General features: G+C 34.9%; 1 protein-coding gene across 27 annotated transcripts in view; it reads right to left on the bottom strand.

Annotated features, from left to right (window-relative positions):
* The window catches only part of LOC135205669 (zinc finger and BTB domain-containing protein 17-like), a 260,367-nt gene that overhangs the window by 117,304 nt on the left and 128,174 nt on the right, over positions 1-14,889 (bottom strand). Inside the window, exons 6-7 of one of the 27 annotated variants that reach the window (XM_064236546.1) lie at positions 3,401-3,717; positions 960-1,089 (exon numbers count right to left, since the gene is read on the bottom strand). The exons of 22 other annotated variants lie outside the window; for them this stretch is intronic. In XM_064236546.1, the coding sequence (XP_064092616.1) occupies positions 1,080-1,089; positions 3,401-3,717 (327 nt within the window). In that variant the 3' untranslated portion in view covers positions 960-1,079. Of the gene's footprint in view, positions 1-100; positions 1,090-3,400; positions 3,718-4,110; positions 4,492-4,553; positions 6,877-7,044; positions 9,387-14,889 lie in introns of those variants that run through there. 4 more of the 27 variants (XM_064236539.1, XM_064236535.1, XM_064236532.1 and 1 more) reach the window with 4 other exon arrangements.

Raw genomic sequence — 14,889 nt, 5'->3', positions numbered from 1 at the left:
CATTAAATCAATGTATCATTCAAGCTAAATAAGCATGGTTTGTATTTTCTAGTCATTACATAAACCTTGATTAGGGCAAATAACACAGTACTGGGTAGAATGAGTTTATTATGCTGAGGTAAACAAAAGATAGGCTTCCTTTCCACTTCATTGATAGCAACATGATTTTAAAGTGGCTGTAAGCAATAGGTACAATATCCAACTATAAAATGGGTTTCAATACACTGTAGCATTTTTTAACACTACTAAACCTGTGATAATCAAACATTAAAAAAAATGGAAGTAAATGAATGGTAAACACGTAATCCACTATCAGTGAATATTGCACATCAATAAATGGCTATTTCCCCAAGTCATACAGAAATTCTTAATGCTGTAGTGATTTTTCTTAACATGATATGTCACTACTGAAAAGAAATTTGAAGAAAATTTAGTACTATTGTAGTATATCATAATAACCTTTGGGTACATGTGGGCCACATTATCCTTGAATAAATGTGCATATTTATGATGCAATTGCTCTACAATTGCACAAATATATGTAAAAAGCAAAAGATGTTAATACCTAATGAAATGGGAATAAAATGAAAAGTAACAGCTTTATGAGAGAGAAGGTATCAAGGATATATTAATTTAAAGAGATTCTAAGAAATCTTAGGACCAAATCACAGATACAAGAAAACAGATATCCATACATTCTGTAGACAATGTCAAATCACCCAACAATGTGGTATGGCAAGACTATTCAGGAGAAGTGTAGCCATGTTGAAGCAACAAGTGATTTTTCATGACATTTGGGCGAGTGGAAGTGAAAGGGCACTTAATGCATGTCAAAGTTCTTCCTGACGTGTGAACTTTCAGGTGACGCTTCAAGTGATCCTTTGAGTTCGATCTGTAAGGACACTGGTCACATGCATACGGTTTCTCCCCAGTATGAGTTGATATGTGCTTTTTAAAATTGGTGCCATATGGAGTAAAATATGTACAAAATGGACAATGATGAATCTTCTTGTTGATACTACCCTTCGCAGGTTCAAAGAAGTTTCCGCCTTCTCTGCCAACACACGGGTCATCACGGTTCAGCACCACCTGCAGGGTAGGGCTTTTTTTTACTAAGGATAAATACTGATGCATAGACTGCCATTTAATGTTTTCTCTTCCAACAACAGAATTATCCCATGAAATCAAGAATATTAAACTTAGCATTTCATTGGCATAAAGCTGTATTCTCCAGGGATCATAAAAGCAACAGTACTAACTTACAACAACAACATTGTATACCTGTATAAATCCTTTTTAAGAAATTCCATTACTGACAGTACTGTCAAAAACAACTATATTAGTGCTCAAACAGTATTTTTAGAAACATTTTATTCAATAACATTTTAATAAAGCAACAGTGGCTTTAATTTCTAGGTGACAAATCAAGAAAATTAAAATTTAAATTATGGTACGTATATGCACTCTAAATCTCATCCATGTCATTTGCTAAGAAACTATTACAACGATGACCCAGGGATCAACTAAAGATGGAGAAGGAGAGCTCTTAATGTGTAAGACTATTATTTATATCTGCAAAACACAGAATTTGCTGGAACTCTTTCAAAATTTATATAAAATACAAATTCCTGCTTAACAGCCACCAATAACACTCTGTGTTCTTGGGTTTCATGTCCAAATTATGATGAAATTCCAAATTGCAAGCTGCATGTTCAAAATGCAATGCATCCTACACTATCATTTATCACTTAAGGTTCTGAAAATTAATTGGTATAATGATGAAAGAAGTATCTAACAGTAGACAATATACCTTGTGTAAGGTACCTTAACTTGTAAAGTTTGCAAAAAAGAAAAACATCATAATTGTTGTCCCTTAATTATTTTCAGTCAATATGATCTTCCCTTTGACCGCTCATGTCCTGATAGTGTAACTTGAAGCCCTTTACTAATTCCCTTAAAAACAAATTGATATGAACATGTTTAAGAGGATAGCTACATAATTAAAAAAAAACCATAATATATTAAATTTTATTGTTTTCTTATATAACCAGGAATTACAAAGGGAGTTGAAGAGTAGAGAGAGATGAATATACAATTTTGTTCTGAAAATTTTCAACAGAATAAAGAAGCCTCAATTTTAATGTCAAGTATTCCTCATTTTAACATGGAACAGAAATGCTAATGAAAACCCATGTCATAAAGTTAAAAGTGGGAAGACCTACTTCTTCACACTTTAAAAGTGTAAATGTAATAACATGACAGTAGTGTAGCAATACCCTAAACGACGATTCTTATATGTTTCTTTGGAGGAAGAAACTACAATATATGCCTCCTGGCTATTTCAGAACTTAGAAAAAAATGGGAGGAGGTTACTCTATACATGCCTCCCTAAATTTTTTAGGTCCTGAATACATTCCTACTTTTACAGTAGTACGTACCTGTACAACCTAGCTTTAACTTGATAAATTTAAGAGTTTAAGATACCTACTCAAACACTTTTAACGTCACTTAAATTGTGAAGAATTGTTCTCATACTAAACAAATTTTGAGTATTTTACTGCATTATGCAAAGATAAAATGTGAACCAATTTCCCTTCAGGAAGCTATATAAAATATCTTCAGTTCCAATTCCCTACATTGGTAACTCATTGTGTATTACATACTTTGCAACCTTAATGCTGTGCTCAAAATATTATTCCTAGATAAGAAAGCCTTTAGAAACTTCCAACTTATTGGTCATAACCTTTAAACAAGAAAAATCTTCTTAGGAATTAATTGGTTATTACTGTATTTATAAATACTAGTTTAGCCAGTTGAAAACTTACATTTTTCCAAATCCTTAATTTGATGAATAATTCAAAGTCTACATAGTGTTTTTCAGTATTTTCCCTTATCTATTGAATTTTTAGCAACAACAAATCTTCGATTAAAAATTCTTTTCCATTGGTACACTCCAAAATATAACATACAAATTAAAGATGGCAGTTGAATTTCCCTTCATAATTCAAGGTCACATAAACAGCAGCCATATGTAAAAGTTTTAATTCAGAACCAAGAGACCAGTACAACAATAACAAATGTTAAATGTATTCTGGTAGAAAATTTAATAGAGAACATACTGTAGGAAGTGACATATGTTCTTTGCAGTGAAACTTCAAAAGTAATTCAAGAAAAGTAACCATCCATAACCTAAATAACGGCAATTTTACAGGAAGACAAATGAGGTAATAATTACTAAAGCTCCCCCCATAAAAATTATGCTAAAACCTCTCATGTACTTAGAAATGACTTTTTTGTATTGATGTATAATATTCAAGACTATTCTTATATATATCTACCTACAATTTTAATAAACCTATAGCTTATGTTGTCATGGTGTGAACTGCACAAAAACAATCACCTCAACCAGGAAGCATGATTACTTGAAATATGACTGTTCAGGTCTGCCACACTTTCAGCAATATACATGCAGTATGGGCACCTAGGGGAGTGTTTTCTTAGATGTAATTCCAAACCTTGCTTGGTAATAGTACGATATGGACATTCTGGACACTTGAATGGCTTCTCCCCTGTGTGCGTCATTAGATGGTTCTTAAGGTTGGTGGTGAAATAAGAACTGTAACCACAATACGGACACTTGTGTCTCTTTCTGGACATGGCTGCTGGTTTTTGACCCATTCCTCCAACGGGCTTAACTCCTCCACCAGCCAGTCCTACCTGTCAAGGGTATCAGACAATTAACCAGGATCAAAGGATCACTAACATTCTTTAAAAATCAACTTACACTGACAGCTACCCTTAACAATTATACTCCAGTTCAGTCATAAAAAAAATACTGCACTATAGGAAATTACAAACTTTGTCAAATTACAATTACAACCTGGTTCATAATATTGGTGCTATTATTTTACTTATCCCTTGTATCAAAACAAATTCTACACATACCAAATTCAGCCAAAAATAAAATACTAAAGTCTTCCCTAAGTATACAGTTATAATGACAGAACAGACACGACAAGGCTTCCTAATACTGTACCTTCTTATGTTTTAAAAGAAGTCTACTTAAGAGTTACCTCCAAAATCAGTTAAAAGTAGGGAGAAAAAAAAAAAAAAAAAAAAAAAAACCTATTTTGCCCCAGAGTGATGCATCCAAATGTGACTTTTCAAGTTTCCTTTCTGGACAGAGCGATGAGAACAATATGGACAAGCATATGGCCTTAGTCCAGTATGAATGCACATATGCTTCACTAGGTGATCCTTGGTAGTTGAGCGATAAGAACATACAGTACAAGCAAACGGTTTCTCTCTTGTGTGGGTACGCAAGTGATTTTTCAAATTAGTTGTGACACTTGAGGAGTAAGAACAGTATGGGCAAGTGTGTTTCTTTGATTTGTCCCTGCCAGTAGTGGCAGTGATGTCCTGACTCGGCCAAGTGCCTGTGGTAGAGATATCCTTCCTGGGAAACGGCTGCACTCCATCACTCGTCTTGACCTGTGGAGGACGCCCAACTTATGAACGTAAAGTAACATGTGTTTAATGCATATATGAACTATAAGCTATCATTAAAGAATCCTGACAAGTATGGACAGTGTACTTGCAATCTATACAGTTTAATATTGTACCTCTTATTCTATGATTAAATAGAACTGATGCCAACTTTTAAGAAAACTAATAAAAAGACTTTTTCACACAAATGAACTCATCTGATGCTTAGAGGAAACCCAAATGAGACAGATATACTTTCATCTGTGCTATAAGCCTCACCAGGGCCTTTTACAAACTTTTACAACATATGTACAGTATACAGGATACCATACAGCTCTATGTACAATGAAGGAAGAAAATTATCTCAAACTTATGATAGTCCCAAATATACAAAATTTAGCTCTTTAGATGAGTAAATTATTATTGGGCAGAGCATCAAGTCCAGTTCATAAAAATATAATGTAAAAACAATAAGGGCCAACAAGGCACTTTTTTATCAAGTACAACTTACATCATATACAAGACTCAGCTGGTGCCACTTTATATATGTATATGAAAAAGTATCATAACTAATACATCTTCACAGAAATGGAAGAACAGAACCAAAACAGCTTCCTAAACAAGCTTGAGAGCAAAGCAAAGAAAGTAATTTTTCCGAGATAACTTCACTGCAATGCAAGTGCAGATATAACTCCGAGAGCAATACCTAATTCAAACCAAACTTTTAATTGCCCTAGGCATAGTAAAATAAACAATAGACAGATTCCAGTTAACTTTCACTCAAGTTTGTTCCTAAACATATTTCTAGAATTATTAGCAACATAATATTGATACCAGATAATACTGAAAATGTTATGTTCCCTTACACTAATTACATAGGTGTGAAAACTAGCATAATTATAGAAACAATATATATATAACTCTGGAGATGTACACAATATTTCAATACAATTCTTCAACGCAAAGTTCTTATTACAGTTATATTACTATCTGTTACTATTCTCCTTGCATTTTAATACATTTTTATCTATTAATTTTTATTCTTTTCAATAAGTAGGATCTCTTCTTTCTATATTTCTCTTTACTTTCTCCAACTTCTTCCTAATGAAAATCATATTCTTTGGAAGCGTGAATTTCAAGTCAATGGCACCTGTGTGCTTGTTCCATATGAATAGGTTTCATCTGTAATACTAATACGTATTGTATATATGAAATAGACTGGACAATGATGTAGGTAATGAGTTAACAAAATACTTGTGACGGGAGTGCAAACAAAAGCTTCGAAATCACATTAAATTCTATCAGAAAAACATATCTGACATCTAAATTCACTTACCCTATGGTACCTACCATTTTGAGAACCTATACACCTCTAAATATGCTATTATGACATTTTTTCCTAAATACAGTCTCTTTTGGCAGTGAGGACACTGAACAGCATAGAGTACAATGTTTCTTTTAAAGGAGAATTGCATCAGTAATATTATCTAGTAGTATATATATTTTTCTTGAACATGTTTACAATATGACCTTGTTATGCACAAGATAAGAGACACAACAAAATAACATCATCATTGCTTCCAGCACCATGAAACGCAAGGGCCTATGTGAAATTTTACCACTAGTACATATTTCCTTTGCTTCATCATCTACAAATCTTTACTCATCTCCAGCCTCCCTCATAATTGTTCTCTACTTTGTAGGTCTGGCTCTTCCAAGTCTTTTGGTGCCTATTAATATAAATCCTTATGCTGGTTAAGCCATAAAAAAGTTTGAGGGGGCAGTCAAAACTGGTTAATGATAAATGTTGCAATTGCAAAAATTGGTAACACATCAGACTCGGTACAAATTAAAGAGCCTCCTATTAATATGCTAACTTGCAAGACAGACAACTTTTGCATTCTTTCAATACTGACCAAAATACTGATAAAACATGTTTATATGTACCTGGCTGTATGTTTAAAAGTAAAATACTACTGCATATTTTAATTCTTTACAATGTGCAATATCATCCAGATTTCAAGAATTAGTGTGAGAGTGGGTTAAAATGTGGGCTTTTAGATGGCCTTTCTGAACGGAACGATGGGGGCAGTATGGGCATGCATAGGGTCTTTCTCCTGTGTGGGTACACATGTGCTTCAAAAGATGATCCTTGGTTGTAGACCGATAAGAACAGTAAGTACATGCAAATGGCTTCTCTCTTGTATGGGTACGCAAGTGGTTTTTAAAATTTGTGGTAATATTTGAAGAATATGGGCAACTGGGGCAAGTGTGTTTCTTGATGCTGCAGATGCCAGTTGTAACAGTGGTGCTCTGACCAGGCAAGGAATCAGTAACTGTGCCAAAACCATCCTCTCTCAGATGCAGCCACGCTCCACCACTCGTCTTGACCTGCGAAGGACGCCCAACTTAAGAACGCAAAACTCCAGACAAGTACTTCATCTTATCTACTTCTATAATTAACTTCAACTAATACATTTACTACTAAATGCACTTTAAATGATAAATACTACAAAGTGAGGTTAGTAATAAAAAATAATTTTAAAAATTACTTTTATTGATGAATGAAAGCCAGTACATGGGTAATATTTAAAAAAAAAACTTACTTGATACAAAACTGTATCTTTCATTTTTCTTATGACATGATTATATGTTAGGCACATTTTCCATTTATTTGCAAAGTGAGAATTAATTCACCATTACATACTTTCACATAGTACTGTATACAGCAGTTCAGCCTAATTACTAAGTCCTTAAAAATAAAAGTAGTAACTCAATAAATGGTTTAAAATACATTATAGTGTAAGAATATTCAATATAATTTTCTTTTCTTTATAGAATTATATAGGCAGCATAAGCTCTTGCTTACAACAATAACAGATAACCCTATTAGTTTACAGCTTCATGTTGTCATTAAGGCTTGACCTCAAGTTATCTGAGATTTTCTGTATGTTGCACTTAACTTACAAAAATCTTACATAATGCACATTGCAAGATTCAATTTTCAATATGTCACTTAATGTTTGTTTGTATGGTGATTTTACATTGCATGGAACCAGTGGTTAATCAGCAATGGGACCAACGGCTTTACATAACTTCTGAACCACGTCGAGAGTGAACTTCTATCACCAGAAATACACAACTCTCGCTCCTCAATGGAATGCTCGAGATTCGAACTCTCACCACCAAGGTGGCACGCCAACACCATACTAACCACGCCACTGAGGCACCATATCATTTAATGTGATGACTGAATGCAGTTTTTCTCAAAGACATCAAGAACACACAAAATGTTTGATACAGAGCTCTACAGTGTTATGGTAGAAGCAGAATACTAACAGTATCAAGACGAATGTAGTATATAGAAAATGCATTGCTATTTTTTTAACAAGAATACTACACAATACAACATTAGCACTCTCAATTAGTATCTTAGGAGGAAGAGACATTTTTAAAAATAAATTCTCTAAAAATACATTCACACGCAAGGTGAAATATCCTATTGATTTTTTAAGTTTTATTTAACAATAGCCAGTATCTCCCAACCACACACTGAATATGTGTGGAAATCTACTGAGTATGTGTGGCAATCTACCCAGTAGTATGTATATGTGACTTGAGCTCTAGCATTATTATCATTATTATTATTCAGAAGCATGAACCCTATCCATATGGAAAATGTCTACAGGGGCCACTGACATGAAATTGCAGCTGCCAAAGAATATAGTGTTTATTTGAAAGAAGTAACAGAAGGTAATAGGAAACGCTGTATTAAACAAGAAAAAATTTACAAATTAATAAATAAATAGATAAAAATGTAAGCATATTATAAAAAAATGTACAAGGAGCATTGTTTTAGGGTAGTGTAGTAAAGTGAAACCATATGTAACATTAACCTTTGACATAAATCCATGCTTTAAACTAAGCAAACTACAATCATGAACTACAATCATGATACACTGAACATAGGTATATAGAAAACAGCTAGGTTGATCGGACAATTTCTTCTAGTTGTGGTCACCTCAATTCTACAAAGAGAAAAGACAGCTTCTTGTCCGTCAGCATTAAATCATTTGAAGAAACTTTTAGGTAACATACTAAAAAGTTGTACTATGTGGAATTCAGTAAAATCATGATATATGGGGGGAAGACTAATTAAAAAAACAAAAGACTTCAAGCCTTCCAGTAATGAGACATCAATCCCAAGTCTAATACGCTATATAAATAGATTAAAAATAATATAACCATTCTAAACACTGCAACTACTGACCACTAACACTTTCTTCAACATGAAATTGGGAGTTGTGGGCTAGCAACTATTAAAAAAAGATATAATAGATCATTTGGGATCACTTAGTAATCTACTATATATAACTTTAAAAAAAAGGCATGGCAGTTATTTAACTAGAAACTAGCGACAACACTTTTTTAGTAAAACTGTATGGTTTCCATTCTTGAGGGAATGAATGCAACAAATAATAATATCAACTGAATAAAGAGTCAACCTTGTTGTGTGTAATCATATGTCTTTTAAGCCTCTTTTTAGAAACTGCTGTGTGAGGACAATGAGGACATGCAAAGGGTCTCTCTCCTGTATGAATAGGTAGATGGTCATCTAGTGTCTGCTTGGTAATGGCACTGTAAGGACAATATGGGCACACATAGGGCTTTTCTTGGGTATGAGTGCGCAAATGGTTCTTGAGATTGGTCGTCACAGGTGAAGAGTAGGTACAGTAAGAACAATGATGAATCCTCGGAACTGAAGATGGAGTAGCACTGGCTGTGAAGATAGCACCGGGTGTCGTAGGAGAGGCATTTGTGCTCCTTCCACCAGTCACATTTACTGGCAAACTCTGGATTCCAAGGCCTAACCTTCCTCTCCTGACTGTAGTCTTCCTCACCTGTAGACAACACACCATCCCAACAAACACTTTAGAATATGATAATAGTCGTTCTTTTTATTTTAATTAACTAGGTACATAAAACAGGCAAGACTGTATTTATAAGGTCAATTACAGTGCATTTTCTGAATATACTACTGATAAATGACATAATTATGTATATAAAGGTGAAGATATGCAAACTCACATTCATAATAATGTGCACTGTACATGTATACTGCATTGATGAATGTTAAGCATAAAAAAATGGAAGATCCCATTCAAAACTTCCATTCTACATTCTACTCCCCTGATTGCATCTTTCAACTTATATGGTTCACAATAAACTGACAATAACTTAATACAAAATTTTGGTAAACATTTGTAATCAATGAATTATTATTATTATTACATATTTGATAGTTTAAATTTTTCAAGTCTCACAGACCTCAAACAAAATCTTTGGTCTTAATAAGCATTACAGATCTTATTTAATGCATCACACCATTAAAAATGTAACAACTCAATAAACTGTCATTGTTGAACAATCCGACAAAACTTTAATATTTAAGGGGTTTCTTTTCAAGACTTTATACCATTCTGTATTTCCCATTGAGTGAAAATTTGACAGTTATCCTATTGTTAAGACCGAGGATTTGTTCTGCATATGAACAAAAGGTAAATGGAGAATTGACACGTAAAGGGCAAAAAAAGGGCCAAGGAAATCCAGGTGGGAATTCAGTCAAAACATGCATACAACCTATGAAGAAAGAGAGTCTGAGAGTCAATTGCAGTACTATAGTAGATTCACATCAACCGTGCATCTGATGTCTAGGCCAGTCCCTTTTGACGCTCCTGATTGGCTGTTTATAAACCAATCACAGGGTTGGCAACTCTCAGTCTCTCTCGAGAGTTCACATAGGCAGGATGTATATTCTACCTTCCCTGAGGGATACGTCTTTCAAAAGTATCCCTCAGGAGAAGTGGAACATAGATCCTGCCTATGTGAACTTTGTCGAGAGACAGAGTTGCCAACCCTGTGATTGGCTTATCAACAGCCAATCAGGAGCGTCATGAGGGACTGGCCTAGACATCAGATGCACGGTTGATGTGAATCTACTATAGTAACCTAGAAGGTTGAATCATGTACTATATTGGAAAAGCTTCTTTTTAAGAAAGTAGACTGACAGAGAGAGAGAGAGAGAGAGAGAAGTAAAAGAATGAATGAAAATGAAGAATAAAAATACGCACAGTATATTGTAATACAGGCAGACCCTGGTTATCATCGGGGGTTATGTTCCAATGGCTTGATGATAAGCAAAAATCGCTGACAACTGAAAATTGGCAATTTTTAGCCCTTATGGCACTGATAACCAATTAATGGCAACTCTGTTACATATGTATCAGTGCCAATAACCTGAAACTGGCACCAGTGATTTTCGGCGCTAGACAAGCCTCATAAAAATGGATCGCCAATAACCAGGGACTGCCTGTATAGTACAAGCAGCCTCCCAGTTATCAGCCAATTCGGTTATCGGCAATCCGGTTTTAAGGGGCTTGTCTAGGGCCGAAAATGGCAGATTGATTTTCTGCGCCAATTTCCATTATCGGTGCCAATACTACATACATACCTAACAAAGGTGCCATTAACCAGTTATCAGCACGCCAAAACCCGGTTATCGGTGCCTTAAACTGCCGATTTTCACTTATCATCAGGTCATTGGAACAGAACCCTGCCGATAACCGGGGACTCTGTAACAGGAATAGGAAGAGATCATCTAGCATCTGAAAAAAAGTACCCCACAGTGCTTGTTTAAAAGGGCCTTAAATGACTTCAAGAGTTATTGTGAGCTAAAACAAAAGTTCATAAAGAAAATGTTACAAAGAAGAAATAACTTTTAAGAGAGAGAGAGAGAGAGAAAAGAAGGGCTTCCATTACGTCATTACCTGTACAAGACATCTGCAATCCTCAAAGTGAAATTCCAAATGTCAAGTTTTTGCCAAATCTAAGTATGTAGTAGCATCATAGTAAGTTGGGTTAAATTCACCAAATACCATATTTGCCATCAAAACAAAAGAAGCACCAGCACACAAAAAAATAAATTATTAAAAAAGAAAGAAAAAGAAAAAAGTTTTCTTGTCTCCCTAGTCATAACCATTATACATCATTTTGAAGCATCATATCTATAATTGAATCTCTCTCTCTCTCTCTCTCTCTCTCTCTCTCTCTCTCTCTCTCTCTCTCTCTCTCTCTCTCTCTCTCTGTGTATGTTAGCTTTCACATCTGATAATGTAATTGAAGCCTATTAAAAGACATAAAAAAATATTTCTTCATTTATGTGTACAGCATACAAAATATTTATCACTGCAGCATAAAAATATACATTACAGGTGTTAATCTTGCAAAATCTTTGCCATTCATCTGCAAGGGGTACAACTGGAAATATACGCAAGACATATTTCCCCAAAGATACTTTTTCTCTTTGTACTTTTTTTTTTGTATTTTGCCAAGACCTTCTTGCATGATGGTTTAACATATCTATTACTAGAGCATTACTACACATTCCTGTTTAGCATCTTACATATGTAGTCATTCTGTTGTGCTTTCTGGCTCTCTTCTGTGTATTGATATGGGGACTTCACTCAAGGTTAACTACCATAATGTCTCATGTTTTGTAGTGATTATATCTTGGAATACATGTAGTTATGCTGCTTTGCAGACATGTTAACAATACATTGGAAAGTACTAATCACTATTAAAGAGAGCATCACATACGTGTACTGTATTGTATTCCAATCAAAAGTTGTCTACAACATAGGAACAGAATGATTTTGGGCAGTCAGTGTCATATGTTGTTAATAAAAGCTGATGAAAATTGCTTAATAAAGTATGTACAAGACTTATGCAATATTTATCAGGAGGTTCCATAAATTACATGTACACGTAATTACTATTAAGAAAGCATTACTAATGTATTGAAGGTGAAGCTTTATAGCTAAGGTTTTAATTTTTATTATTTTGTTGTATGTTACATTCGTATGTTTAGCATTTAGACTCCACCTCCTGGCTAGTACATTCTGCATGGTTTGAAGATGCTGCAATATAGTTGCCAATAACACTGTTTGCCTGTTGTAAATAGTATATAGCAATTGGCTGATATTCTTTAAGGAGTTGTTGGACTTTTCTAAGCTGTGTATGAACTTTGCGCCTGTTATTGTTCCACTGAATGATATAATTATAGTAGGTATTGTGTGGGGATAGTCTGGTACGTATTGAGTTTTTAAACTGGGTGATTTACTTTGTAGGTTATTACAATTTTATTTCAACATTTTATCTTTCCCACTTTTGTTTTTTTATTTTCAATTTTATACTTTTGCTCTAGTTTCACTTATACTGTTGTCTTTTCATATTTTTTCTCAGAATTAGTCTACAATGAAGGTCTGACTCACTGAAGTGTAACAAACGCTCAATGACCAGCAGCTGCTTCATATTACATTAAGATTTTGCTTCTCAGAGGAATTTGGATTTTCTCTGTAAAATGTTGTATCTTATCTTTGTCATTATTTTGCAAGGTAGGAGCACTGGAGACTGGGAAACTGGCTATTTTCAATTGTGTTGTAGGTGGATTTTTTCCTGGATTTCAATGCCAGTTTAGCCTCTTGCTGCCATTCCTGTCATAGTCACAAGCAGATTTTAACACTGCATTGTATAGTATGTATGAACATTCTTTGAGCCTGTCATCACATTCAGGCCAACAATAGTGAATTTAAGGGTGATGCAGGTCCAATTTCAGTTTGTGGCGTGATCTAAACACACAAATTATACACACCTTACTACAGCATTTCTTAAATACATGCCCAAGATTGAAGTATAGTTTCCATTGTGTTTGATACAGATAGACATATGTACTATATCTCTATTTCCTGCCTCTGTAGTACTTTTATTTCTGGGTGATTGGCTCGTGTCGCCCTATGAAAACCCCATCCCCTTTTTAGGTTTGTTTTCCCCCCCTTGCAGGACAAGATGTATTTATGTTTATTTAAGGATGTCCGCTAGGGGCGCTGCAGTCCGTGGCGTCCCTCTAGTAGTAGTAGTAGAGGCTGCATCGCCCGTTGGTATCAGCTCTCTCTTGGGGGATTCTGATAGGGAAGTTCTAATTGGTGTTTGTCTCGTGGTAGTGTTCCACACTCGCCCCTATATCATACCGACACTTCTTTTTAAGAGTGAGCGAGTCAGTTTTACTGACATTTTCTTAATTTTGTTTTTCTCTGGTAATTTTAGGCTAATTTTACCTAGAAAGAATGATATTAAGGATACTTTCATAGGGCGACACGAGCCAATCACCCAGAAATAGATTTTTCCTTCGTCAAAATCCCTTTTTGAGATTTGATATACAGGGCAGCGGGCCACTAGTTGTACAGCAGCACTGACTAGTGGCGTTCTGATCTTATGGCACCTTTTAAATACATTTATTGAGAATAGGTACCGTAATCAAGTTACAGCATCGTTAATGGCGCTTACAATAAAAATAGATCCCTACTTATGGTGTCATAAGCACTGTTAATAGCGCCTATTTACTATTAATAAACACTGACTTAAGGTGTGCTGCTGGAATGGGGACTGCCACTGTATCTCCCAGTCATGTATGCTGGAATAACTCAACCTTAATCATTCCAATAATATTTTTGTACCACCTTTTATGCCTTGTATTTCTTTGATGTTTTAGAAAACAACACACTAAATTTTGGCGGTAAACCTTGTGTAGGACCTAACCTTAATTTTAATTCTGGAACCATGGTTGGCATTCTCCTTTCACTTTTGTGAACAAAGTAGACTTCTATGATTCAAAAGTATAATGGCTAGTTCAGCTTGAAATTCTCTTGCATCTTTTCTGTTGCCATATTAATGGGGTGCCAAATGGCTGGATACAGGACTTTTTACTCTTCTTGGATGGAGCATACAGTACATGTCCATGTTAATTTCCACTGTCATTTTTCATATTCTTTCGTAACCATTAGAAGTTTCTAAATTTGTTAATGATAGATTCCCACTCTTCACTGAGATCCTACAGGGGAGGATCAATATTGCTATTTTTTCATAAACATGTCTAGAATATCTGCCTGAATGCAAACTTTGTCAGTTTGTCAAGATCAGGCCCAATAACAGAGAGCCAAGTTTAACAAGACTTTTGCCACACTCAACTATGTACATAATTCTACAAGTGATGAGAAAGTATGCTGTCTCACCCCAACTTCACGTTCTAAGAGCAATCAGAATCACATTTACAGCAACACAAGGGTAGTCATTCAAAATCATTCCCAACAAGAATCTAAATAAAAGTATGTATTCAGATTTGGACATAGATAAATTGCCTTCTGATGATTCAAACCCAAGACAAGAAGCTAGGAGTTGGAGCAGGTGGGAGGGGGGGAGAGTGAATATGTAGAGGGTTAATGCTATTACAGTGGTACCTCGAGATACGAAATTAATCCGTTCCGAGGCGGCCTTCGTATCATGAGTTTT

The sequence above is a fragment of the Macrobrachium nipponense genome, chromosome 24 (assembly GCF_015104395.2).
Source record: "Macrobrachium nipponense isolate FS-2020 chromosome 24, ASM1510439v2, whole genome shotgun sequence".
In the NCBI taxonomy this organism is placed as follows: domain Eukaryota; kingdom Metazoa; phylum Arthropoda; class Malacostraca; order Decapoda; family Palaemonidae; genus Macrobrachium; species Macrobrachium nipponense.
Note: the sequence above shows the minus strand (reverse complement) of the source record. Positions and strands in the feature narration are given on the sequence as shown.